Source organism: Hyperolius riggenbachi, chromosome 11 (assembly GCF_040937935.1).
Source record: "Hyperolius riggenbachi isolate aHypRig1 chromosome 11, aHypRig1.pri, whole genome shotgun sequence".
In the NCBI taxonomy this organism is placed as follows: Eukaryota; Metazoa; Chordata; class Amphibia; order Anura; family Hyperoliidae; genus Hyperolius; species Hyperolius riggenbachi.
Window position 1 is genome coordinate 37036759 of NC_090656.1, and position 24402 is coordinate 37061160.

At 46.2% G+C, this 24402-nt stretch overlaps 2 protein-coding genes across 7 annotated transcripts in view; one reads left to right on the forward strand and one right to left on the reverse strand.

Annotated features, from left to right (window-relative positions):
* The window catches only part of SDR42E1 (short chain dehydrogenase/reductase family 42E, member 1), a 326449-nt gene that overhangs the window by 90940 nt on the left and 211107 nt on the right, over positions 1-24402 (forward strand). The window lies entirely within an intron of this gene.
* PLCG2 (phospholipase C gamma 2) overlaps positions 1-24402 on the reverse strand; it is a 239888-nt gene that overhangs the window by 38990 nt on the left and 176496 nt on the right. For 5 of the 6 annotated variants that reach the window (XM_068259934.1, XM_068259930.1, XM_068259933.1 and 2 more), the window contains exons 19-25: positions 15306-15425; positions 15042-15222; positions 12190-12264; positions 8345-8454; positions 7442-7535; positions 6426-6495; positions 2073-2230 (exon numbers count right to left, since the gene is read on the reverse strand). In XM_068259934.1, coding sequence (XP_068116035.1) covers positions 2073-2230; positions 6426-6495; positions 7442-7535; positions 8345-8454; positions 12190-12264; positions 15042-15222; positions 15306-15425 — 808 coding nt within the window. The remainder of the gene's footprint in view (positions 1-2072; positions 2231-6425; positions 6496-7441; positions 7536-8344; positions 8455-12189; positions 12265-15041; positions 15223-15305; positions 15426-24402) is intronic. The other variant, XM_068259935.1, reaches the window with a different exon arrangement.

Sequence of the window (24402 nt, forward strand, 5' to 3'; positions counted from 1 at the left end):
AATCACACATATGTCAGTCTTGGCGGGTACAAGCAGTGGGAGCGCACGCGCATGCACTGCAGTGGCTGCAGCGAGTGATGCATTAAAACATCTGATTGATGTTAAGAGGGGCAAACAGGACATTTTAATTCATCCAGATTGCAGTAAGTAGTTACCCATACTCCCACTTTCACCAGAAAAAAAAATAACAACCTTTGTCCAATCATCTCTGTAGATTTCAGGCTATTGATGCCCAATCTCTTTTCTGACCCACTCCATAAGCTTCATTTGCATTGGGCCAACCCTAATCAGCAGGAAGTGCTGGCCCAGTTCCAGGCTGCATACATTTTGCACTACATTTTCATGCCCTTTGGGAGTTATTAGCATTTGCTCACAAGACAAGGTCACCCTAAAGGTCAACACTCATATACATCATTGGGGAGGAAACCTGTCCCCACTCATGGCTCCCCATCTCTCTATAGGCACTTCTATACATCAGTGGCATTTTACTGCATCCAAAGAGCTTTCAATCTAATGTCCCTACCTCACCAGCACATACTGGGCGGAGGGGGAGTCAGAGGTGGGCACCAGTTGTGGAGGGGGAGTCACAGGGGCAAATCCAGGATTTTCAAAGGGCCCCCCCTGAAAGGTCTCTTTCGGCATGCTGCACACTACCGCGCATGCGTTTGCCCACAATATACACGCGATGCACAGCATTTCCACCTAAAATACACACAATGCTCAGTGTTTCCCTTAAAAATACACATGATGCAGTAGTGTTTCGCCAAAATATATCTAATGTGGCAGTTATTAATTAGCCAGATAACCCCCCCCCCCCCCCCTTTATTATGGATTGTAAAATTACCCCCACTATAGGTGACCAGATGACCTCTCATTTATCGCACAGGTAGCCAGAGGAACCCCCCCCCCCCTTACAGTATAGGTAGCTAGATGATACCCCAGTTAAGATAGGTAACCACATGATCCGCATTTATAGTATATAGCCAGATTACTCCCGGTTCAGTGCATTCCCCCTTGTATTACACCAGATCCCCTTTTGTATATAGCCAGTGTATATAGCCAGATCCCCCTGTATATATAGCCAGTGTATGTAGTCAGATCCCCCTGTATATAGTCAGATCCCCCTGTATATATAGCCAGTGAATAAAGTTGGTGGGCTGGGCAATACAGGTATCTACCCTGCTTCCCTCCACTTGTGTGGCAAGGTTCCCCTTGATCTTCTGGATCACTGGTGCTAGGCTAGTACTGATCGCTTGCTCGCTGTGTCATTTGCCTATGTTGCATAAAGTTTCCCTGCTCTGCTGCCCAAGTGCCTGGCTTTACTCATTCATTCATTCAGACTTGCAGGCATCAATGTGGCCAGTGATGAGTGAGAAGAGCCAGAGCCAACGACAGCGCTGTACACGTCACATACAGGAAGTGAAGTATACAGCGCTGTTATTGGTCACTGCTCACCTCACTCATCACTGCAGGCCACTCAGATGTCTGCAAGTCTGAATGAGTGAGTAAAGCTGGGCACTCGGGCAGAGAGGGGAGAGGAGTTTTGTGCAACATGCGGACGAGTGCCGGGAGAGGAAGCGGGGAGCAAGCAGGCAGCATTAGCAGCAGCAAGGAATACACTGCAGCAACCTTAGATTCCCCAGCGCCAACCTATGTGGCCTTCCGGCCATAGGTGGCGGAGAGAGCAGCAGATGACATTCTGGCCTTGCAGCGGGGGGGGGGGGGGGGGGGGATTCTGGGCATCTGTAACACCCCCGCATGCACCAGTGAGTCAGGGGTGGGCACTAGTTGTGAAGGGGGAGTTAGGGGTAGGCACCAGTTGGGGTGGGGGAGAGTCGAGGCGAGCTCCAGTTGTGGATGTGGTCATCTCCTGCATACAGAGCAATCATGAATGTCTCTACAGATGGGGTAATTGGTGGACCATGGCGCCACACCCTGGTGCTGTAAAGCAAAAGTGTGGACTGGGCCATGCTGCCAAGTGAGCTAATGCTAACCTGAAATAAGTTAGTTGAAATACTAAATTCCTTCACCAGGGAGCTGCATTCCAAATAAAGTTCTGAACAGGGACTCACCTCTGCCCCCTTCTGGTGGATGATCTGGTGAATATATTTGCACCATTCGAACAGTTCCTCCACCTTGTCAGTTGCAAAGTCTATAGACGGTTCCTCCGGGTCTTGAGGTTCCAGCGAGAAAACAAACATCTTATTGTTTTTCCCCTGTGGAAGTTTTTCTGCAGAGAAAACAGAAATATTTCAGATGTAAACAGATATTCCAGACAACTGCACAATGCTAAGATTTACTGTATATGATCACTGATGAAATTTTTCCTGAGAAACATTCCAAAACTCTCCCGGATGGTGCTGTGACGTCATTACATTTACATTCAATGTTTTTGTTTTGGTTCTGCATGCAATGCACACTGTCCTTCGAGCATTGCACACAACTGCATTCTGTTTTTTGTCACTGTATTTGGCATGTGATCCAATGCATATAGTTCATTTTGCATGATACATTTCTGTCTTTATCGGTTGGCTTTGAATCCAGGCTTCTAGAGTCACATGATTTTAAGCTAAGTTTGGGATGATTGCATATTCCCACGTCAGGGCTGGATTTACCATAACGCACTGTAGGCTCGTGCCTACAGGCACCTTATGTAGGAGAGGCCGCTCCCCTAGTCAAATGTCCCCTACCTATTAGAGAGCTACTTAATGCTGGGATGGTGTAATGAATAGTGACATGGCAGCGGCGGTGAATGGCGTTACCACCGCGGCTGCTTCTGGTTCTCTGCCTGCCGGTCTCCCCGCACCTCAGGCGTCTAGCACGCAGAGGACGGGTATCTCTGCTGCTCACAGGGGTGCATTAGCGTGTGCGCGAGCTCACCGTCGGGATCTTTATGCCAGGAGGAGGCGCGTCAGCTGACCGGCTGGTCAGAGGGCACGTTCGCCGCTTCTGATTGGTTGAGTGCGGTGGGCGTGTCTCGGGGGTCTCCTCTGCTTCTTAAGCACGGTGAATTTAGTGGCAACTTGTCTGCTGTTGCGATCACTTTGTGCTAGCGCTCAGACCTTAGTTAGATCCGGTGTGCTTTGATCCGGGAGGAAACCGGGGATTTCACACAGTGATAGGATTTGTGCATTATACTGTTTATTATCTGTGTATGACTCTGCTTCGTTCTGACTATTCTTACTCTCAGCGATTCTGTACCTTTGCCCATCTGATCTTGTTACCAACCCTGCCTGAATCTCGTTACATCCCTCTGCTCAGTGATTCTGTACTTTAGCCCATCTGATATTGTTGCAGACTCTGCCTGTTAACCGTTTCCTCTCTGCCTTCCGATTCTGTACTGTATCTGCCTGTCTGTTGCCTACTCGATTAGTCTGACCATTCTACTCACCAGTGAGCCCTCGTCACTGGTGAGGTGTTCACTGTACTGACAGTGCCCACCAGCTCCTCTGGTGAGGTATTGTCAAATCTGTCAGTACTTACTGTTTGCACCAATCACTACATTCAGTACAATAAAGTGTGACTAAGGTCACGGTATCTCTTAGTGTTGCTATATTTGTATTATTGGTGATTCTGCAGATCACCATATAATCAGATATAGTGTCTGTATTATTTGGTGATACTGCAGATCACCAAATAATCAGAACGTTGTACTTGCTAACACCAATCGTTACAGGTGGAAGCACATCTGGGTCACTATATGTGGGGGGATGGGGGGGGTGGCACATCTAGGGTTACAAAATACTGGGGAAAATCTTTCTACCTAGTCAGCGGAGGTGGGATACCCACTTAATATGGGGTGTGGCCTGAGTTGAGGGGAGGAGCTCAAGGCGCTAGAACGCCTGTGCCTAGAGGCTCCTGAGCTGTAAATCCGGCTCTGTCCCACGTGCATGAATTTGATTTGTGTTATTAGTGATATGGCTGTGGTACATTTTTTAGTGTCACTCTAGAATCATTTTTAATTTCACTCTGGAATCATTTCAAAATTGCACATACACTCTACTATCTGGTTGAGGTAGTACAAACAGTTGTTTTTGTCTTTTTGTTTAGATTTCTTTTTTTATCTTTTTGTTTCTGTAGATCTTTGCCTCCGAGCAAACATTGCCTTGATAAAGGGGTCCTACGTGGCTCCAAAACATTGGCCATATTCTTTTACATGGAACCAATATAGAATAACTTTGGATGTGCCAGCTCTTTACTTTGTTGGTGCTGTGACGCCACTGCTAATCTCTGGCATGGAACAGTATTATTGCCTACACTCCTCCCACTAGGGGGCTCTGTGACTTGATTGTAACTAGTAAAAGTGTGGCGTTACAGGCACAGGCGGAGCACGGCAGTAATGAACTGTAGGGGGTGTGATCCACTGACCGCCTCAAGCCCGATTGATACACTAACAACTAATTAGATTGCTAATAACCGGGCACAACAGGAATCACAACTGGGAAAGGGTAGAGCAAAAGGTGGTACTAAAGCTGCCCGTCAATGATACAATCTGATTGTACAATCTTACCAAATCTATGCAGTAGAAGTGTAAACGGAGGGAATATATTTTGGATAGATAGTTTAGGTTGTCCCTTATGCTGTTTATGCCGTTTTTCTGATTGATTTCTCATTGAAGTGAATGGAAATGGATTTGGAAATCTGATTTAATGTCAACATGTTTGCACCTCTGATGGCAAACTGGGTTCTTTGTGAGAGATTTCGCACTCCCATTGTCTTCAAGGATCTTTACTGGCTCATATTTACATTCACTGTCCAATTCTTTAACCACTTCAGCCTACAGGTGTTTTCACCTTCAGGACTAAAGCAATTTTCCCCTGTCAGCGCTCCTCCCATTCATTCGCCACAAATTACGGTAAGGTTTTCGATGGCGATATTTGTTTTCAGTAATTACTTTATTTTCTATGCATTTTATAGGCAAATACACTATTCCTCCAATTCCATCCCCTATATTTTTTTTTAAATAAGCAATGCTACTATAACTAAAACCCACCCATTTTATTTGCCCATTAGTCCCGGCTATCACAACATTTCAATTATGTTCCTAGTACAATGTATGGCGCCAATATATTATGTGTAAATAAAGGTGCATTTTTTCTATTTAATTTTTTTCGTGTCCCATCAATTGTTAACCCTTATGTCCTAAAATAACAGTAATATACCCTCATGACATACATATTAAAAAAAAAAAAAAAAAAAAGCTGAGTCTCTAAGGCTGCTATTTATGTGTTTTGTTTTATTTTACTGTATTTTTTCCCTCTCTTCATTCACTTGCATGGTAACTAGGGTGGGGAGTTAAGGGGGGACTTTGGAAGGGGATAATCACATTTCTTTTAATGAAAAAAATCTCTGGAATATAATTTAACTTTTCGCCACTAGATGGCGCTAGAAACACTCCCTAGTTTACTAGGAAGTGTTTCTGTTTCTTTGTCTCTGTAGTTTATTCACATACTTTATTGTCGGGATCATGTCCATTCATTACAGGCACTGCAATTGGTTTTCGGGAAACTTTGCGTCTCTTCCCCAATTGCCAAAACAGGAAACCACCTGGGTGCGCAGTGTCACAGCCCTGCGGGTACCGCCGCTTAAACACTGGACGAGAATACTCGTCCAGTTAGACTTTAGCGGCGCCTCTCTGGACGAGAATACTAGTCTAGATAGACTGAAGTGGTTAAAGGACTTCCGAGGCGGGGAGGATTACAATCTGTTTACTCACTTGGGGTTTCTTCCAGCCCCCAGCAGCCATTTCAGTCCCTCGCTGCAGCCTCAGTCCTCCTCGGTGTCCTGCTGCCCGCCCGTTATGATCATGAAACGCTGGGGGGGGGGGGGTGGGGTTGGCTCTTCTGAGTCTGGGTGGGCACTCGTGCCTGGGTGTCCACTTCATCTGGTCCATACTGCGCCTATGCACAACTACTGCGCAGGCATAGTATGTGCAAGATGATGTGGACGCATGGGCACGAGTGCCTGCACGGGCGCAGAAGAGCTGACCCTGCTGGCTGGTTGCCAATCATTATGGGCGGCCAACGGGACACCAAGGACTGAAATGGCTGCTGGGGGCTGGAAGAAGCCCCAGGTGAGTAAACAGATTGTAATCCTCCTCTCCTCGGAAGTCCTTCAACCAAGCAAAGCAAACTGCTTTGGTATTATCCCTACAGATACACACGCTAGATTGTTTACAGATGATCGTTCATGATTGCCTTGTGCAGGAATCTACTGTTTGCACATCGACCCATCATCGACCATGACAGTTTACTAAATGATGAGTGAGCGCTACTGTTCTTCCTGCCTCAGGCGCTGCTCGTTTGTTTGCTGGTCCTCACCCCCCATTTCTATCCAACAGTTGTTCTGTAAAACTTTCACTGGAAAGATCACTGTATCATGTGGGGTGACAGAATCTGAGATTATGTATATAGCTTTATACTTACTGATGTCATAAGCGCCCAGATCCAGGATGCCTCTGCACATGGACCCCAGGGGGCTGTCCTCAATCATCTGCTAAACAACAGAAAACGTTCTATGTAAAGTATTATGTAAAGGTGGGTAAATGTCATAAAATAATTCTCTTATCAAAATATGCAATAAAACCAAATACATAGATCTTATATAGAAAATATATGCAATACGTGTGTATTTTTAGTTTTTCTTTTTTTTCATATACAAATACCGTACTAGCATGGACATCACCCACACTGTTTAAACTGAGCGATAACTCTTCACAAGTCAGTGTGCTGAAGAGCTGATAAGATCTACACGGGGGGGGGGGGGGGGGGGGGGGGGGTAGGGGAGATCTGGGACCAATTTTAATGCTGGCCATACATTATCAATTTTGTGGCCCGACTGACCATTCGATTCAATAATTGTATCGAATTAGTTGAAATTGGGTGCCGATTTCGATTAATGCTCCTGTGGCCAGATATACAGTTGTTTCATTTTCGTGACACCTGGGGTCACGACACTGGAAAAGCTGCTCTGTATGTCTCACACACAGCAGCGTGCAGGGAGGCGGGGAAGCAGCAGGGGGAGCGGCCAGGGAGAGGCGGAGCTGTCCAATGGCAGCTGGGGAAGGCCTGCAGGAACACCCCCAGTGAGGGTTTAGCAGGGATTATTACCTCTCCTCCATTCCCCTTGAGATTGGCTACAATCACATGTCGCCAAATTTAGGGGGTGATAGCGTGGCGGTGGTGGTGGGGGGAAGCGATATGGGGGGGGGGGCACAGAGGTATGTCATGGGCTAGGAAACATGTCCCTGTGTCCGATCCCCCCAGCACTGCCTTGCGTACACTTCAATGGGCAGCAAACTATCTCCTAACAGATGCTGCACCCTCACACAATCACTCGGAGGAGCTTTTCTAAAAATATCAGAGTAGACAATAATTTTGGTAAAACTGTACCATTGTTAAGATAGCATTGTGTATGGCAGCATAGGAGAGCGTTGGCGTACCTTGCTGGCGATGTAGTCCTCATTGGTGGAGAACTCCTCCACATAGTTGGAGGGGAAGTAGTGCTGCACTTTATCACCGTAGTCACCTTTCCACCTGCACAGCACGAGTGACATTATTCCACAGTGACAATATTCATTCTCATAACATGAATACAGTATTTACATTCAAACTTGTTCTCTGGCGCCCCCTGGCAGAAAACAAAGACTCAGCCCACCAATATCTACAATTATCCTGGCCATGCCCTGTCCAGACTCCACCCGGAAACATCAGCAAGACCCCAACAATGAAAAGTGGAAATCGGAGCAATTCATAAAACCAAAGAAAATGCTGTGCATCCTACATCTACCTCCCTCTCCCGGAGCGCTGCCACAGAAGGGTGAACATCTCACCCCCGCCTCCCTCTCACTACTGATTACCTAACCTCTCCCACCTCATCTGTCAGAGAGTAACTCTTTGCGGTCAGCACTGCAGCAGTCTCATAATTATAACTGCAGGGCTGGCTACAACTAGTTCTTCTGTAAGCAGCAGTGAAAGGATGTGGGGGAAGGTAGTAAGCAGTGAGCTGAAAGACCCCCACTCCTGGCAAGTGCAGGCTTTGGTGAGTGAACCTCTGGGTCATGTGACTTTTCCAACGGGAATTTCTCAGGAGCAGCTGCATCAAATATGGGGATTGTATTGCTTTACTAACACTGAGAAATCAGGGAGAGTGATCGATGGCTTTAACCTCATATTTCATACTCATAACGGCTTCGGCCAGAGATATATAGAGTGGCCATAGAGATGCCAGTTATGTAAAGTAAGAACTGGCTGTCAGTGCTCCTCCTTCTCTGGTCCTGATATGTAAATGTGTCCTATCTCATCTCCGCCTCTCAGTAAGAATATATATGCAGTAAGCTACTTACCAACCAGCAGTGACCTTCGCCACGTTGTGAATCAGTGCGTCGGTGCAGAAACTCAGCTCGTCCGGCCTCGTAGCCGTGTAGCTGTATAGAGCTCTAACTGTGCCTTGTGGCTGAGATTAAAACAAAACAAAAAAAAAGAATATATATATATATATATATATATATATATATATATATATATATATATATATATATATATATATATATATATCACGATTATTGTAAATGCGAAGGTTTGGATGTTTGTTACTCAATCACACAACAATGGCTGAACGGATTTGAATGAAATTTGGCACACACAGTACATTACCTGGAATAACATATAGGATACTTTTTATCCCCATAACAAAAAAGTGGGTGGAGACAAATACAAATTTCGGCAGCCATTCTTGCACTGTTTATGGTAGGGTTCTCAAACTTTGTACAGTTGGTGACTGGGATTAATATTCAGAAAAAAATGGGCGGAGCCTACAAAACCCAATCAAAATTCACCTATTGATTTTCAAGGGGAATATTTAATTGCTGCCATTCTTGCACTGTTAATGACACAAACCTCAAACCTGGTACAGTTGGTTACTGGGTAACTGGGGTTTCAATTCAGAAAAGGGGGTGAAGCCACAAACAGCCAATCAGCATGACTCTCGAGTGAGTAAGCCCACCCACCAACCTTTCAACTCCCCGCACCACAAGCCTAATTTACAAACATCCTTCTGGGCTGGAGAACATATGGATGAGCAATTTAAAGAGCAACCATAAAGACATTTAGTGCAATGCAGTAAATCATTCAGGATATACCCTCTTTTACATTAAAGTGAACCCAGGGCCAGATCTCTCATGAAGCAAGGTGAAGTACTTGCATCAGGCGCAGAGATTACAGGGGCAGCATGTTTGTACTGTGTACACTAACAGCATGCAGTCAGAGTAGGAGGAGAAGCAAGGGGAGAGCGAGGGGAAGAGGTCATCATTAGGCAAAAGCAGCTTGTTGTGCTGTGTGAGGAGTCTGACAGTGAGTAAGGAGGGGGGAGGCAGGAGAGCAGCAGTGTTTCATTTGACTTGCACAGCAGAAGGGAGGAGGTGGCACTGCTGTCCTGACTGAGGAGGAATGGAGGACTGCTGACTGGCTTAGGGTGAGCAGTTTGTTTGTCACAGACTCATAGCCAGCCACTGTGTTATTGTGTTGAGCTGCAGCGTGTCATGTCTCAGGTTGTTGCATATGCTCCCTTGCTGACTGAGAACATTAAGGCTGCTTACACACAGGGACGTTACAGGCGCACGTTAGTGCGCCTGTAACGCTCCCCCAACGCACAGCAATGTAACACAAGTGGGCTGTTCACACAGCCCACGTTGCGTTACATGTAACGCTGCACGTTCTCCCGAAAGTGCAGCATGCTACGGCGTTAGAGCAGCTTAAGCCGCGTTAGACTGTCTGCACATGCGCAGTCATGTTGGGGAGGAGCGGAGAGCGGCCAGGCACATGGCTAATTAATATTCACTGCACGTTGTGATGTGCAGTGTTTACTTCCTGGAGCGGCCGCTCTGTGCTGTGATTAGCCGGCGGGACCACGTGATGCCGCATGCGCACAAGAGTACGCATCACGGACGCCAGAGTGAGCTGCACAACGCGGCTCACTCTGACGTCCACATAGAAGAGCACCAGGCGTCGCGTTAGGTGCACGTTATGCGACCTTAACGTGGCACCTAACGCAACGTCTTAGTGTGCAAGTAGCCTTAATGAGACTGGAGTCAGTCGGCTCCAGTCTATGCAGGAGAAGTGCGCCCTCTACGTATCTCTCCAGCGGCTGCTGGAGAGATACGCAAAGAGCGCACTCCTCCTGCATAGACTGGAGCTGACTGACATAGGTGACGGGAGGATGGTGGCGCGGGTGCGATCCGAGCGGATGGGGCTGGAGGAAGCCCCAGGTATGTCTAAAATCTTTTTAATGTTTTCAGCTCTGAGTCCCTTTAAATGACATTATCCCCGCACTTTGATTGGCCGAATAGGCTGCCTCTCAAGTTTCCTGTCAAGTGACAGGCAGCCTATTGGGCCAATCAAAGTGCGGAAATAATGTCCTTTAAAGTGATTGGACCCGCAGGGGCTCAGGGCAGGACGAGTGGAGCTCTCGTCATTGCCAATTAGCAGGCATAAGTTCGTAGCGCTCGCTATGCTACTCTGATAAGGTGTGTTTACTCTGATAAGGCACGCTATTTGTTATAGTGAATCAACCCCAATGTTTCTTTTTTTCCCCATCTCAGGTTGTACACTTTAATTAAAACTGTTGCTGCCTGTGATGAATTTGCCAAAAGTAAATTAGGGAGAGGGAAGATTTTACAATGGGCAAACGCTGCCTAAATACAGTGATTTATAAATGAATAGTGTATAAAAAAAGCATTTTATTCATTGTGTTATTTTGACTACAATTCCTCTTTAACTATTTCACATTCCTGGACGTGAAACTCACGTCCAGGAAGCCATGTGCGCTCCTGCGCGTCCACGCGGCCGATCGCGCGCGTGCACGCGCGCGATCGGCCGGCGGTTTGTTAGCCAGTGAATCAGTGAATCGGGCAACGGTGCCCGATCACTGATTCCTCTCCCCCGCAGAAAAAGCGACAGCTTCTCTCGGAAGCTACGCTTTTTCTGCCTCCTATGTCGCTCTAAGCGTACGTGGTACGCTTAGAGTGACGTCACTGTAAACAACTCATGGCTGCCATCTTGTGGCCAAAAAGTAAACTACATCTAAATGGTAAATAAAAATAAAAATACACATATATTTACAAAAAAAATACAATTTCAATCCCACCCTCCCAAAAATACCCACATAAAATGTTTAATTAAAAAAAAAAAAAACATTACAATTAAAAAAAAAAAAAAAACACAAATATTTACCTAAGGGTCTAAACTTTTTAAATATCTATGTAAAGATGAAATATTTCTTTTTTTTTTTTATTATAAGCTTGTAAATAGTGATGAATGCAAAACGGAAAAAATGCACTTTTATTTCCAAATAAAATATTGTCGCCATACATTGTGATAGGGACATAATTTAAATGGTGTAATAAACGGGACAAATGGGCATATACAATACGTGGGTTTTAATTATGGAGGCATGTATTATTTTAAAACTATAATTGCCGAAAAGTGAGAAATAATGATTTGTTTCCGTTTTCTTCTTATTCTTCCTTTTAAAATGCATTTACAGTAAAGTGGCTCTTAGTAAAATGTACCCCCCAAAGAAAGCCTAATTGGTGGCGGAAAAAACAAGATATAGATCAGTTCATTGTGATAAGTAGTAATAAAGTTATAGGCTAATGAATGGGAGGTGAACATTGTTCGGATGCATGAAGCGAAAAACGACTGAATGCGAACTGGTTAAAGTGTATGCTACTAAGTGGCAGATGTCTACAACTCGCACTCAGGTCGTATCAGTTCACAGTAAAAAATTGGTGATGGATAAGTGAATTTCAGCCACTTCCTGCACCCACGGCAAACAAATGGTCAATTCAAGAAATAATAATAATAATAAAAAAAAATGCAACTCTCACAGCAATCTGATATGACTCATGTGAGGGTTGTACACACTATAAGCAAACATTTTTTTGTGAAGTTGTGGTCCAGGTTTGCTGTAGGACTTGAGGTATAGCTATGTATGGATCAGGAGACGGAAGGGGATACAAGTGCTGTTAGTGTAGAGCAGTCACAGCTGTATGGCCTTACCACTGGGCACATGAGAGTGCACAGTAATACATCTGTGCACAGTAATACATCACTTATTAGGTGACATTCCTCTGCAGGCGATGTCACAAGAGAAATATGCAGCTTATCAGATATACAGGTAAAAGGTCCTCACCATGGCCGGTGAGATTTCACCCGGATCCACATACAGTTTCCTTCCCACGTCATATATGGAACTTGGATCCTTTTCCTAAGGGAAGAACAGTATGGTCAGTAAATGTGGAGGAGGTGATAAAGTATACAGTGCAAACCGCCACACATTATTAACAGCTGCGCAGGGACCTATGGGAACCCGAAGTGAGAGGAAAATGGAGGTGGCCATTGCAGACTCATAATAATAATAATAATGGCCTGTCTGTTGTGCATTGTCAAATCCCTAAACTAGGACCAGTTACTTCCAAATGTAACCTCACTGGCCTCACCCCAGGCCGTGAGCTTGTCCCAGGCATGACCCACAGGCCATGAGCTTGACCCAGGCATGATCCACAGGCAGTGAGCTTGTCCCAGGCATGACCCACAGGCCGTGAGCTTGTCCCAGGCATTACCCACAGGCAGTGAGCTTCTCCCAGGCATGACCCACAGGCCGTGAGCTTGTCCCAGGCATGACCCACAGGCCGTGAGCTTGTCCCAGGCATTACCCACAGGCCGTGAGCTTGTCCCAGGCCAGGCATGACCCACAGGCCGTGAGCTTGTCTCAGGCATTACCCACAGGCCGTGAGCTTGTCCCAGGCATGACCCACAGGCCGTGAGCTTGTCTCAGGCATTACTCCACTGGCAGTGAGCTTGTCCTAGGCATGGTCCACAGGCTGTGAGCTTGTCCCAGGCATGGCCCACAGGCTGTGAGCTTGTCCCAGGCATGGTCCACAGGCTGTGGGCTTGTCCCAGGTATGGCCCACAGGCCATGAGCTTGTCCCAGGCATGACCCACAGGCCGTGAGCTTGTCCCAAGCATGACTCCACTGGCAGTAAGCTTGTCCCAGGCATGGCCCACAGGCTGTGAGCTTGTCCCAGGCATGGCCCTTAGGCCGTGAGCTTGTCCCAGGCATGACTCACAGGCCTTGAGCTTGTCCCAGGCATGACCCACAGTCTGGGAGCTTGTCCTAGGCTTGACCCACAGGCCGTGAGCTTGTCCCAGGCATGACCCCACTAGCTGTAAGCTTGTCCAAGGAATCTGAGATCTAAAGAAATATAAGGTTATGTGAGAGATGTGATCTGAGCAGATGTGAAGATATCTGAGGATATGTGAGGAGATCTGAAGAGATATAAGGACTCAGATATGAGGATATGTGAGACGTGATCTGAGCAGATGTGCGGATATTTGAGATGTGTGAAATAAGGATATCAGCAATCTGAGAAGAAATGGGGATATCTAATAGCTTGTACAAACCATGCAATTTTCCTGTCAAATCGATGGATCGGTCAATAATTTCCAGCCGATAAGGACCACCTCTGCTGAGAATTTAACAATAACGACCGCCTCTGCTGAGAATCTAGCATATGTACAACAACCCCCAATGCCCTCCGATGCTTCAGCCAGCAATAAGCTTGGTGGATCTTTGGTCAAGACCATTGTCCTCCCCACTCAACCTGGCAGCCGCGTGGTGTCACTCTCACGCCGTTCCATTGGCCCTCAGCTCTGTGAGAATATCGGAGGATGTCTGAGGAGATGTAAATAGATCTGAGGAGCCGTAAAGAGATATGAGCAGATGCAAGCATATCTGAGGTGATGTGAGGATACCTGAGGAGATGTGAGGATATCTGAGAAATTGTGAGGATATCTGAGGAGAAGTGAGGATACTTCAGGAGATGTGAGGATATCTGTGGAGATATAAGGATGTCTGAAAAGATGTGAAGATATCTGAGGAGATGCGAGGATATCTGAGGAGATGCGAGGATATCTGAGGAGATGTGAGGATATCTGAGGAGAAGTGAGGATATCTGAGGAGATGTGAGGATATCTGAGGAGATGTGAGGATATCTGAGGAGTTGTGAGGATGTCTGAGGATATATGAGGATATGTGATCAGATGTGAGAAGTGAGGGTATCTGAGGAGAAGTCAGACTATCTAAGGAGATGTGGGGACATCTGAGGAAATGTGGTGATATTTGAGAAAATGTGAAAAGATCTTAGGAGCACATGTTTGGATTGTAAGAAAGAAGACGTTGGAGGATAGTACTTTTTCAACTTCTTTTTCGTACTTTTTAAATTGCAAAATGCTGAAAAGTTATTTTAAATAGAAGATGAAAAATTATCAATTAGGAGAAAATGTTAATTGCATATGGTCCCAGGTTTTCTTTTATAAAATATGGCCAGTGGATAAGGGGTTCAATAGATAGAAAACCCTTTGTTAAATAGACCCTGACGTCTCCAAAAAATCATGTTTTTACTTTAAAATTTCCCCAGGGCACATCGCGGGGCTCCTTCCGCAGAGAGGCAGAGCTTTGGGCTGCAGCTCTGACTCCATGCGCATCAATCAGCGCGGATCGCTGCCTCTCCCGGCCCCTCTCAGTCTTCCTTCACTGAGAGGGGCGGGGGAGAGGCAGCGATAAGCGCTGATTGATGCGCATGGAGGCAGAGCTACAGCCCAAAGCTCTGCCTCCTTAGGGCAGCAAAATCCACCACCAAGAAAGCTGTGGATTTTACCTGGGGTGTTAGGGGTGATTAATTGAGTTTTCAGCCACGGGGATGCAATGTTTTAGGAGAGGCAATTATGTTTTTAAAGTAAAAATCTCATTTTTTGGTGGCTTCAGAGTCTCCTTAAATGACTACAGTTGGGATAATTATCTGATTAGCCTTCCAATCTCCACAATCACAGGATCTCTTCCTGCTTGTTATCAGGCACTATACCTGGAAACAAGTGTTATACTATAGTTCGGGAGGGGGGGTCACACACTGTTTTTTTTCCTATTATAAAGTATTCCTTAAGTGTCTAGTTATTTCATGCCATGCAATGTCCATCAGAACGTACCGCATTGAATCGGAGAAGCAGTGCCTCGGTCACAGGATAGCGTAGCTTCATTTTCCGGTAGAGCGCGTGCTTCTCATAATAATTCACAAGCTCCACCAGATTCTCAAAATAGGCAGATGTGCCCAGGACAAAGTGGCGGCCATCTTTCTGGATCCGGCAGTGCTTCACTTTACCCTCCGCCCTTAAATCACAATTCACAAAGAGATTAGCTACTAGGAGGCCTTCAGATCAAGATCGAAGTCCAAAGGAGGAGCACACAGATACCTGAAGGTGATGGCGTATGAGTTTGGCTCCTCCCTCCTCCGTATCAGGAAGGCACCATCTCGAGGTATCCTCATGAGCATTTCTTCTGCTTCGCCTCGGCTCAGGTTGTCATAGTACCACCTACAAGAAAACATGAAATATGACATTCTTGTGTCTAGGGATGCAAAAATGTTACTTCCTGTTCTATGCAAACCTAGGGGAAAAGGGGAAAGCCAAAAAACGGATCAGGGAAATGAACAGGCTGAGAAAGCCCTGCACATACACAGTGTTACATGTATTACAGATATACAGTGTAAAATTCGATGTGTCTCGTCAGCGACGGAATGCAGAGAGACTCAGGCTACAGCTCTGACTTCCAGGTCTCGGCAGGCCGCTGACATCGGTGGGAGGCAGGAGGCTTCTCAGTTCTCACTGGATAGGTGGAGGATGCATTCTCAGTACGCGCTCCACAGATGTAAGCAGTAACTCTGACGTTCATGATTGTGTGTCAGCTGATCCAGTTGACACGCTGGATTGCTATTAGTTTGTTTTCAATTCTGCCTTTGTTGATTGGTTAGCCCTAGTATTTAAACCTGGTGAGCGCCCCCAGTCATCACCCGTGATAGCATTAGCTTTGGCTTGTTGCTGGGTAGCGCTCACTGTCTCGTTGGATTCCTGTTGCCAACATTGCCTTGTACCTTGACTACGCTTTGCCTTGCCGCCTGGATTGACCTTTGCTTGGACACAGATTTGCATGAATTTTGCCTGGACTGACTGCGGCTTGCCTTGACTACACTATCTCTGGAAAGTTCCTATCTGGACTACCTCACTGCCACCAGGAACTCCTGGCACTTCTGCCACTCGATTCACTTGTCTGGATAGCCTCATCCAATAGGCCTCAGGTGACTATCATATAAATATATATATCCACTGTGCCCATATTGCTTTGCCAAAAGTTATCAGGTCCTGCCTGGTGGATCAACTACCTGTCAGACGGTATGCTACATCTACCTGCAGGGTGTAGCACATAAGGGAAGGTCCGCACTTGTCAGTTTTAAGTAGCCTTTATTAGGGACATATCCAAATTACAAGCTCGGCAGGCATCAAATAGCTGACATGTTTCGGACTTAATCATAGCTCACACAAGAATGGCAGTTTGAACATATAAATAGGGATGCCAGTACATAGTACCCGCCCCAAAACCATCCCAATTAGGGAGTGGTCACATACCAAGGAGGTGTATAAAGACACCGCCTCCTACACATGCAAACCAGTGCATCAATGCAACATTCAACATTAAAAATGCATATGTAGAAAAAATGTGTATATACAAACTAGCTTTTCTTTTTGTGGGATTGAGAGAGTAGTGCCGTCCAAGAGGAGAGGGGATCTTTACAAGAGATTATTGAGAAAGGAAGCAGAGTGGATTTTCAAATTAAACACTAGGGTCCCACATGGCTTAAATGCGAGATGGGATCTGGCTACCATTACTTAAAGGAGTTTTGTCTCTTGTCCCCTAGATTTTTGTCCAATAGATTACCAGCCTTGTTCTTCCGTGTTGGTCTGCCTTCAGGTTTGTCCTTGCTGTTATTGGTTGCTTCTTCTCCTTCGGGAGTTTTTTAGGTAACATGCTCCTGGTTTTTAGTTTGTATATACACATTTTTCTAAACTGCCATTCTTGTGTGAGCTATGATTATTAACCTTCCTGGCGGTAAGCCCGAGCTGAGCTCGGGCTTTGCCGCGCAGGAGGATATCTCAGCCTCTAGTGGGGCGCTTCGCCCCATTCAAAGTGCTGTACGCGCAGCTAGCACTTTGCTAGCCGCACGTACAGCTTGACCGCCGCCACTCTGCGGCGATCGCCCACACGCAACGGCGGAAGAGGGCCCCCGCCAGAGCCCTGCGCTGCCCGGACCAATGAGTTCCAGGCAGCGCTATGGGCTAGATCGGAGGCGTCTGACGTCAGGACGTGGGCTGATGTCCATGAAGTCATTCCGATCGCCGCCATGGCGACAGGAGAAGCCAAACAGGGGAACGCGTTCCCGTTCTCTATTGATGCCGGCGACGATCGCACTAGAGGGACACATGCGCCCTCTAGTGGTGTTTCATGTCGCTACCACTCTGGTAGCTTTACATGATACAAAAAAAAAAATACAAAAAAAATGGATTTCTGCCTAATTGGCAGAAAAAATTAACCGCCAGGAGGGTTAAGGACGCCTGAGTCTTCAAACTGACAAGTGCGGACCTTCCCTTATGTGCTGCATCTTTTGGTCTTGCCAACCAGGTCGAGCACTGCAGTTGAAGTGGTGGAGTGGAGCTGTGTTCACCTTGCAACTGGACTTACCTGCAGGGTGTATTGTAGTATTGTGCTAGGCAGGAGCTTGTGCAGGTGTTACGGGCTGGGCACTGGGTCAGTCATATGGGCATACAGTCTGAACCATGATTATTGACCAGACAAGCCTGACATACAGTCAGATACCACAGGACATATTTACGGGTCTTGTGGAGTCCACACCTGACCACTAGGGTAGTTGCACTACAGTATATTATAAACGTATACTGTATTATATGTATTATAGATATAAAGACAGATACCACAGGACACCTTGACAGATGTTGTGTAATGCAGGTCTGACCACCACTATCTTACAAGCTGATCTTGAGTTATGCGTACAGTATTATCATAGCTCCCAACTGTCCCTCTTTCAGAGACACAGTCCCTGTTTGTGATCCCAGTCCCTCTTTCTTCCTTATTTGTTCCTCTTTCAGGACTGACATACATAGCTATGTAAATATATGTATGTTTCTACAGAAAAATGTATTTAACTGACTCTAAACCTTAATTCCATCCTTTAAAATAATATATTTCTGATTTTCAAACGTTAAAATTAAGAAAAGCTAATAATGATAGAAATGAACAGTGTCTGAATGATAAAACAACATATTTTGATTCTAAATTCCTTGTGATATGCATGACGAGGGTTGTGGTGGGGGTGTGGTTAGAGGTGTGGCATGGGTGTGTCTTAAAGTTTTCCTCTTTCTTATCTCAAAAAGTTGGGATGTATGGTATTATAGATATACTAGTAGACCTAAGCCTGTTTAAAAATGGGCTCTAGGTCTCTCTCACCGCCATGGGCGTCCGCAGAAAATTTTCCAGGGGGGGCAAAAAAAGGGGGGAGGAAGAAGCGGGCGGCACGTGCAGCGTGGCGAAAATTTTGGGTGGAGATGTGTGGCGCGCTGCAAATTGGGGCTACGTCCGCGCCAAAAAATGGGTGTGGTCATGAACCAGAATGTGGGTGTGGTCGCGGGTGGAGACAAGTTTACATGAACTTAGTAATGGTGGGACATTAGATTAGGACAGTGGTGGCAAACCTTTTGAAGGTCGAGTGCCCAAACTGCAACCCAAAAATCACTTTACTATCGCAAAGTGCCAACAGCAATTTAAACTAAATACAAACGTTTTAACTCATACATGAACATTATGGAAAATCCAAGTTGAAAATAAACTGTGAAGATAAACAATTTCATACATCCGACTCCTGAAAAATGTGTTCATTTTTTTAGAACCTCCCAGTTTCATTTTCGGTTTTAAAAAGCTGAAAAAGTAGGGTTAATGCTATTGTCTCATATGATGATGACCAAGTTTTTTCCATAGTCTCGCAGTTAGCAACCATGTGACCCCCAACAAGACAAATTCAGCAATCATGAAGCCCCCCATCAAGATAAATTCAGCGATCTTAAGGCCCCCAACAAATCATGAGGCCCCCAACAAGACAAATTCAGTAACCATGAGGCCCCCAACAAGACAAATTCAGCAGTCATGAGGCACATAAATAGACAGCATTTCACATAAATAGGCAGAATGCCCCCTTAATATGGTAGACACCTCTCACCTGGCAGCAGTTCCCAAAAATACACTCAATCTAACAGCAGTGGTTCCCCAAAAATAGGTAGCCCCAGAATAGGTGGCCAGCGGTATAGATGTCCCCAGAACAGGTAGCCAGGGGTAGAAATGTCCCCAGAACAGGTAGCCAGGGGTATATGTGCCCAGTATATGTAGGCAGGGGTATATGTGCCCAGTATATGTAGTCAGGGGTATATGTCCCCAGTATATGTAGGCAGGGGTATATGTCCCCAGTATATGTAGCTAGATGTCTAGATGACCCCAGTATATGTAGTCAGGGGTATATGTGCCCAATATATGTAGCCAGGGGTATATGTGCCCAGTATATGTAGGCAGGGGTATATGTGCCCAATATATGTAGGCATGGATATATGTGCCCAATATATGTAGCCAGGGGTATATGTGCCCAGTATATGTAGGCAGGGGTATATGTGCCCAGTATATGTAGTCAGGGGTATATGTCCCCAGTATATGTAGGCAGGGGTATATGTCCCCAGTATATGTAGCTAGATGTGTAGATGACCCCAGTATATGTAGTCAGGGGTATATGTGCCCAATATATGTAGCCAGGGGTATATGTGCCCAGTATATGTAGGCAGGGGTATATGTGCCTAGTATATGAAGCCAGAGGTATATGTCCCAGTATATGTAGGCAGGGGTATATGTGCCCAGTATATGTAGCCAGGGGTATATGTGCCCAGTATATGTAGGCAGGGGTATATGTGCCCAGTATATGTAGGCAGGGGTATATGTGCCCAGTATATGTAGGCAGGGGTATATGTGCCCAGTATATGTAGCCAGGGGTATATGTGCTCAGTATATGTAGCCAGGGGTAAATGTGCCCAGTATATGAAGCCAGAGGTATTTGTCCAAGTATATGTAGGCAGGAGTATATGTGCCCAGTATATGTAGCCAGGGGTATATGTTCCCAGTATATGTAGGCAGGGGTATACATGCCCAGTATATGTAGCCAGAGGTATATGTGCCCAGTATATGTAGCCAGAGGTATATGTGCCCAGTATATGTAGCCAGGGGTATATGTGCCCAGTATATGTAGCCAGGAGTATATGTGCCAAGTATATGTAGCCAGGGGTATATATGCCCAGTATATAAAGCCATAGGTAAATGTCCCAGTATATGTAGGCAGGGGTATATGTGCCCAGTATATGAAGCCAGAGGTATAAGTCCCAGTATATGTAGGCAGAACTCAAATCTCTGCGGTGGTGAAATCATCCTATTTTCACCTGAAGAACATTGCAAAAATCAAGCACCTCATACCCCCAGAAGATCTGCCAACCTTAGTCCACGCCTTCATCACATCCCGACTGGACTACTGCAATGCTCTCTACACTGGCCTTCCAAAAAAGGTCTTGTACCGCCTACAGCTGATACAGAATACTGCTGCCAGACTGCTAACCAACCAACCCCGTCACTGCCACATAATGCCAGTCCTGCATTCCCTTCACTGGCTACCTATAGAATGGAGGGTCCTATTCAAGATCGGCCTACTGACATTTAAATCCCTGAATAATCTAGGCCCTGGATACTTGAAAGATATGTTACAGCTGCGTAGCAATCCCCGCATTCTCAGATCCACAGGTTCTAATAATCTAGTCATACCCAGAGTCCACTTGGAAACTTTTGGTCCCAGAGCCTTCTGTCATGCTGCCCCTATGTTTTGGAACTCCTTACCTCAACAGATCAGGACAGCCCCATCCCTGGATGTGTTTAAATCCAGACTGAAAACCCACCTGTTCAGTCTGGCATTTGCAGAAATATAACTTTTGTTGTGTGAATACTTCATCCTACTAACTACTGAATCTGAGAGAGCCTAAGCGCTTTGAGTCCTATGGGAGAAAAGCGCTATAGAAATGTTATTGTATTGTATATTGTATTATATGTGCCCAGTATATGTAGCCAGGGGTATATGTGCCCAGTATATATAGCCAGGGGTATGTGTGCCCAGTATATGTAGCCAGGGGTATGTGCCCAGTATATGTAGCCAGGGGTATATGTGCCCAGTATATGTAGCCAGGGGTATATGTGCCCAGTATATGTAGCCAGGTTTATATGTGCCCAGTATATGTAGCCAGGGGTATGTGTGCCCAGTATATGTAGCCAGGGGTATATGTGCCCAGTATATGTAGCCAGGGGTATATGTGCCCAGTATATGTAGCCGGGGTATATGTGCCCAGTATATGTAGCCAGAGGTATATGTGCCCAGTATATGTAGTCAGGGTTATATGTGCCCAGTATATGTAGTCAGGGGTATATGTGGCCAGTATATGTAGCCAGAGGTATATGTGCCCAGTATATATAGCCAGGGGTATATGTGCCCAGTATATGTAGCCAGGCGTATATGTGCCCAGTATATGTAGTCAGGGGTATATGTGCCCAGTATATGTAGGCAGGGGTATATGTGCCCAGTATATGTAGTCAGGGGTATATGTGCCCAGTATATGTAGTCAGGGGTATATGTGCCCAGTATATGTAGCCAGGGGTATATGTGCCCAGTATATGTAGGCAGGAGAGGGGTATATGTCCCCAGAATAGGTAGCCAGGTGTGCCCCTAGCAGGAGGGGAGCAGCGCAGAGAAGAGGGAGAGCTATGGGCACAGTGGCAAAGGGCGGACCTCTCCCCCCCCCCCTTCCCTCACCTTAGGGGGCTCTCCCTCCCTCGCTGTCCCCTCTGGAATTAAGTGTTGTGCAGCGCTGGGCAGCGGGCAGAACTTACCTCCGTCTCGTTCAGGCGTAGGGTAGCGTTGGGCACAGCAGTCGGGAAGGGGGGACGTCCCCCCCCCTTCCCTCACCTTGGGGCTCCTCTTCCTGGCTCTCCCCTCCAGAACTAAACATTTGCCGCGGCTGTCAGCGGGCATGACTTACCTCCTCGTTCTGGCACGAGTTGAAGCTATGCGTGCCGCTAGTCTGGTCTAGTCAAGACCAGAGCCGTGGCATGCAGAATAGAGATGACCCCAACGGTTCGCCGGCGAACGGGAACCGGCGAACTTCCGTGGTTCGCGATCGCGGAGAACCGCAAACTTTTTCGGAAGTTCGGTCCACCCCTATACTACATCATTAAGGTCAACTGTGACCCTCTACATCCCAGTCAGCAGGCACATTGTAGCCAATCAGTCTACACTCCCTCCTGGCGCCCACCCCCCCTTATAAAACGCAGGCAGCGTCAGGCATTTCACTCACTCGTGTGCCTGCAGTGGTGTTTATGCAGCAACTGCTGTGGGGTGTCCAGGTCACGGCAGTTTCCTGCACTGGTGGTATTATCAGGTGGTGGTACGAGAGCCCCCACACACACACCTGCAGTCTCATGATCAACAGCCAGGTGTGACGTATGCAGGACAGAGTACCTATCTTAACCAGTAGTAGCCCTTGTGTAATTCATTTTGTCGATGTTCTGTATGCTGTGTGTGTGAAATACTATCCTATATAAACGTATGCATTGTATTTCATTTCCTTTGGAGAGAGCGCTGGACATTCCGTCTACTATGCAAGGAGTAAGCATCTGCATCTGCCTATAATGACATTTAAAAATAGCACCTAGCATGCAGCCCATTCATTTAAGTTCACCTAAATGAAACAGCGGTTTTGTATAGAGACAGTGGGCCAGATTTATCAAAGCAATACCGACAGTTTTTTCTTCTAAAACTGTTCTAACCAGCAGAGGAACTGGTCTGCATAATAGTAAGAAACTCCCCAAATCCTACATAATAGTGGCAGTTTAGCGTGGATCTCCAAAGATGCACTACAGTTAAGAAAAGTGCAAATCCATTCCTAAACTGCTGCAGATTAAGGCCTCTTGCACACTGCAAGCAATTCAGATTCAGATTCCGCTTTTTAATCTGTTTTTACTTCCGATTCAGATTCAGATTTGCAGTTTGCTCCTTGCACACTGCAAATCTGAATCTGAATCGGAGGTAAAAACTGATTAAAAAGCGGAATCTGAATCGGAATCGCTTGCAGTATGCAAGAAGCCTCAGAAGTGCTCAATAGCAGTTCTACAGATAGTGCAGCAGTGCAGGCTAGATGTGATTTGTGAAGGGCTCCTCCCCCTCACTCAGAGCCTGCTGACAGCAGATGTGTTGGTTACCTCAGCAATAGCAATTTCCCTCACACTGCACTGCCTGAGAAACCTTCCTAACTCCTCCTATTCTTATCAGTTTAAGAAGCAATCTGCACTATTTAGTGATTTCTTAGGATGTCTGAGACAGTCCTGCACGGGTTTCTAAAAACCTACTAATATTTTGTCTCAGACACTCTTGACAAATGTCCCCCAGTGTGTAGAATAGGAAGCGTCATGAGCACATAAATAGGCTGCCTGGTGTCTCGGAGACAGCGGAGGATGCAGGAACCTCTCTGATGTTTGCATACATGCAAAAGTAAGCCTGGATGCACCAACAAGAAGTAGGTCACCCTTTGTATAGAATAGGAGGAAATTGGATTATTTTTGTATTAGAAGTTTGGGTAGCCCCAGGGTAAATTCTCTCCTATAAGAAACAGCTCTCGGTCTTTTCTCCAAAGGTGACTTCCAGAGCCAGAAGAAGTCCCTGATCTGATCAGCTGTCCAAAGTTGGTTAGCACACCAAAGAAGTTTTCAAATGCATTTTATTCCTTAGTGCATTTGTCAGCTCATTGTATGACAATTGTTGTTTCAGGGCCACAGTGGGTCCCCTTCATCAGAAAGTGCAGACTCATGTGTCTGCACTTTCTAATGAAGGGGACCCTCCGTGGCCCCAAAAAAATTGTCACCCCCAGTGGCGTAGCTAAGGAGCTGTGGGCCCCGATGCAAGTTTTACAATGGGGCCCCCAAGCACTCTATAGATAACAATTGATACGGCGCACCAAAACCTGCCACTGGCAACTACAGTGTCAGAGGAGCAAGAAGGGGATGGGGAGCAGTTTGTTAATGATTACCACTATTCAAAGCATCTATAGAAGTGATTATTATGAGCACAGGACAAATAGAGAGCTAATACTGTGTTTGAGGGGTGGGCCCAAGGGCACCGACATTGCAAATCGGAATCGCAAAACAGATTTGCAGTGTGCTCCCTGCATTTAAGTATTTAAGATCAAACAAGCTGGCTCCCTCAACCACACTCTGTAAGGCTCCCTGCCTTACAGAGTGTGGTTGAGGGAGCCAGCCTTGTTTGATCTTAAATACTTAATACTTAAATTCTTATAGTAGTGAACCAGAGATGAAGCACCC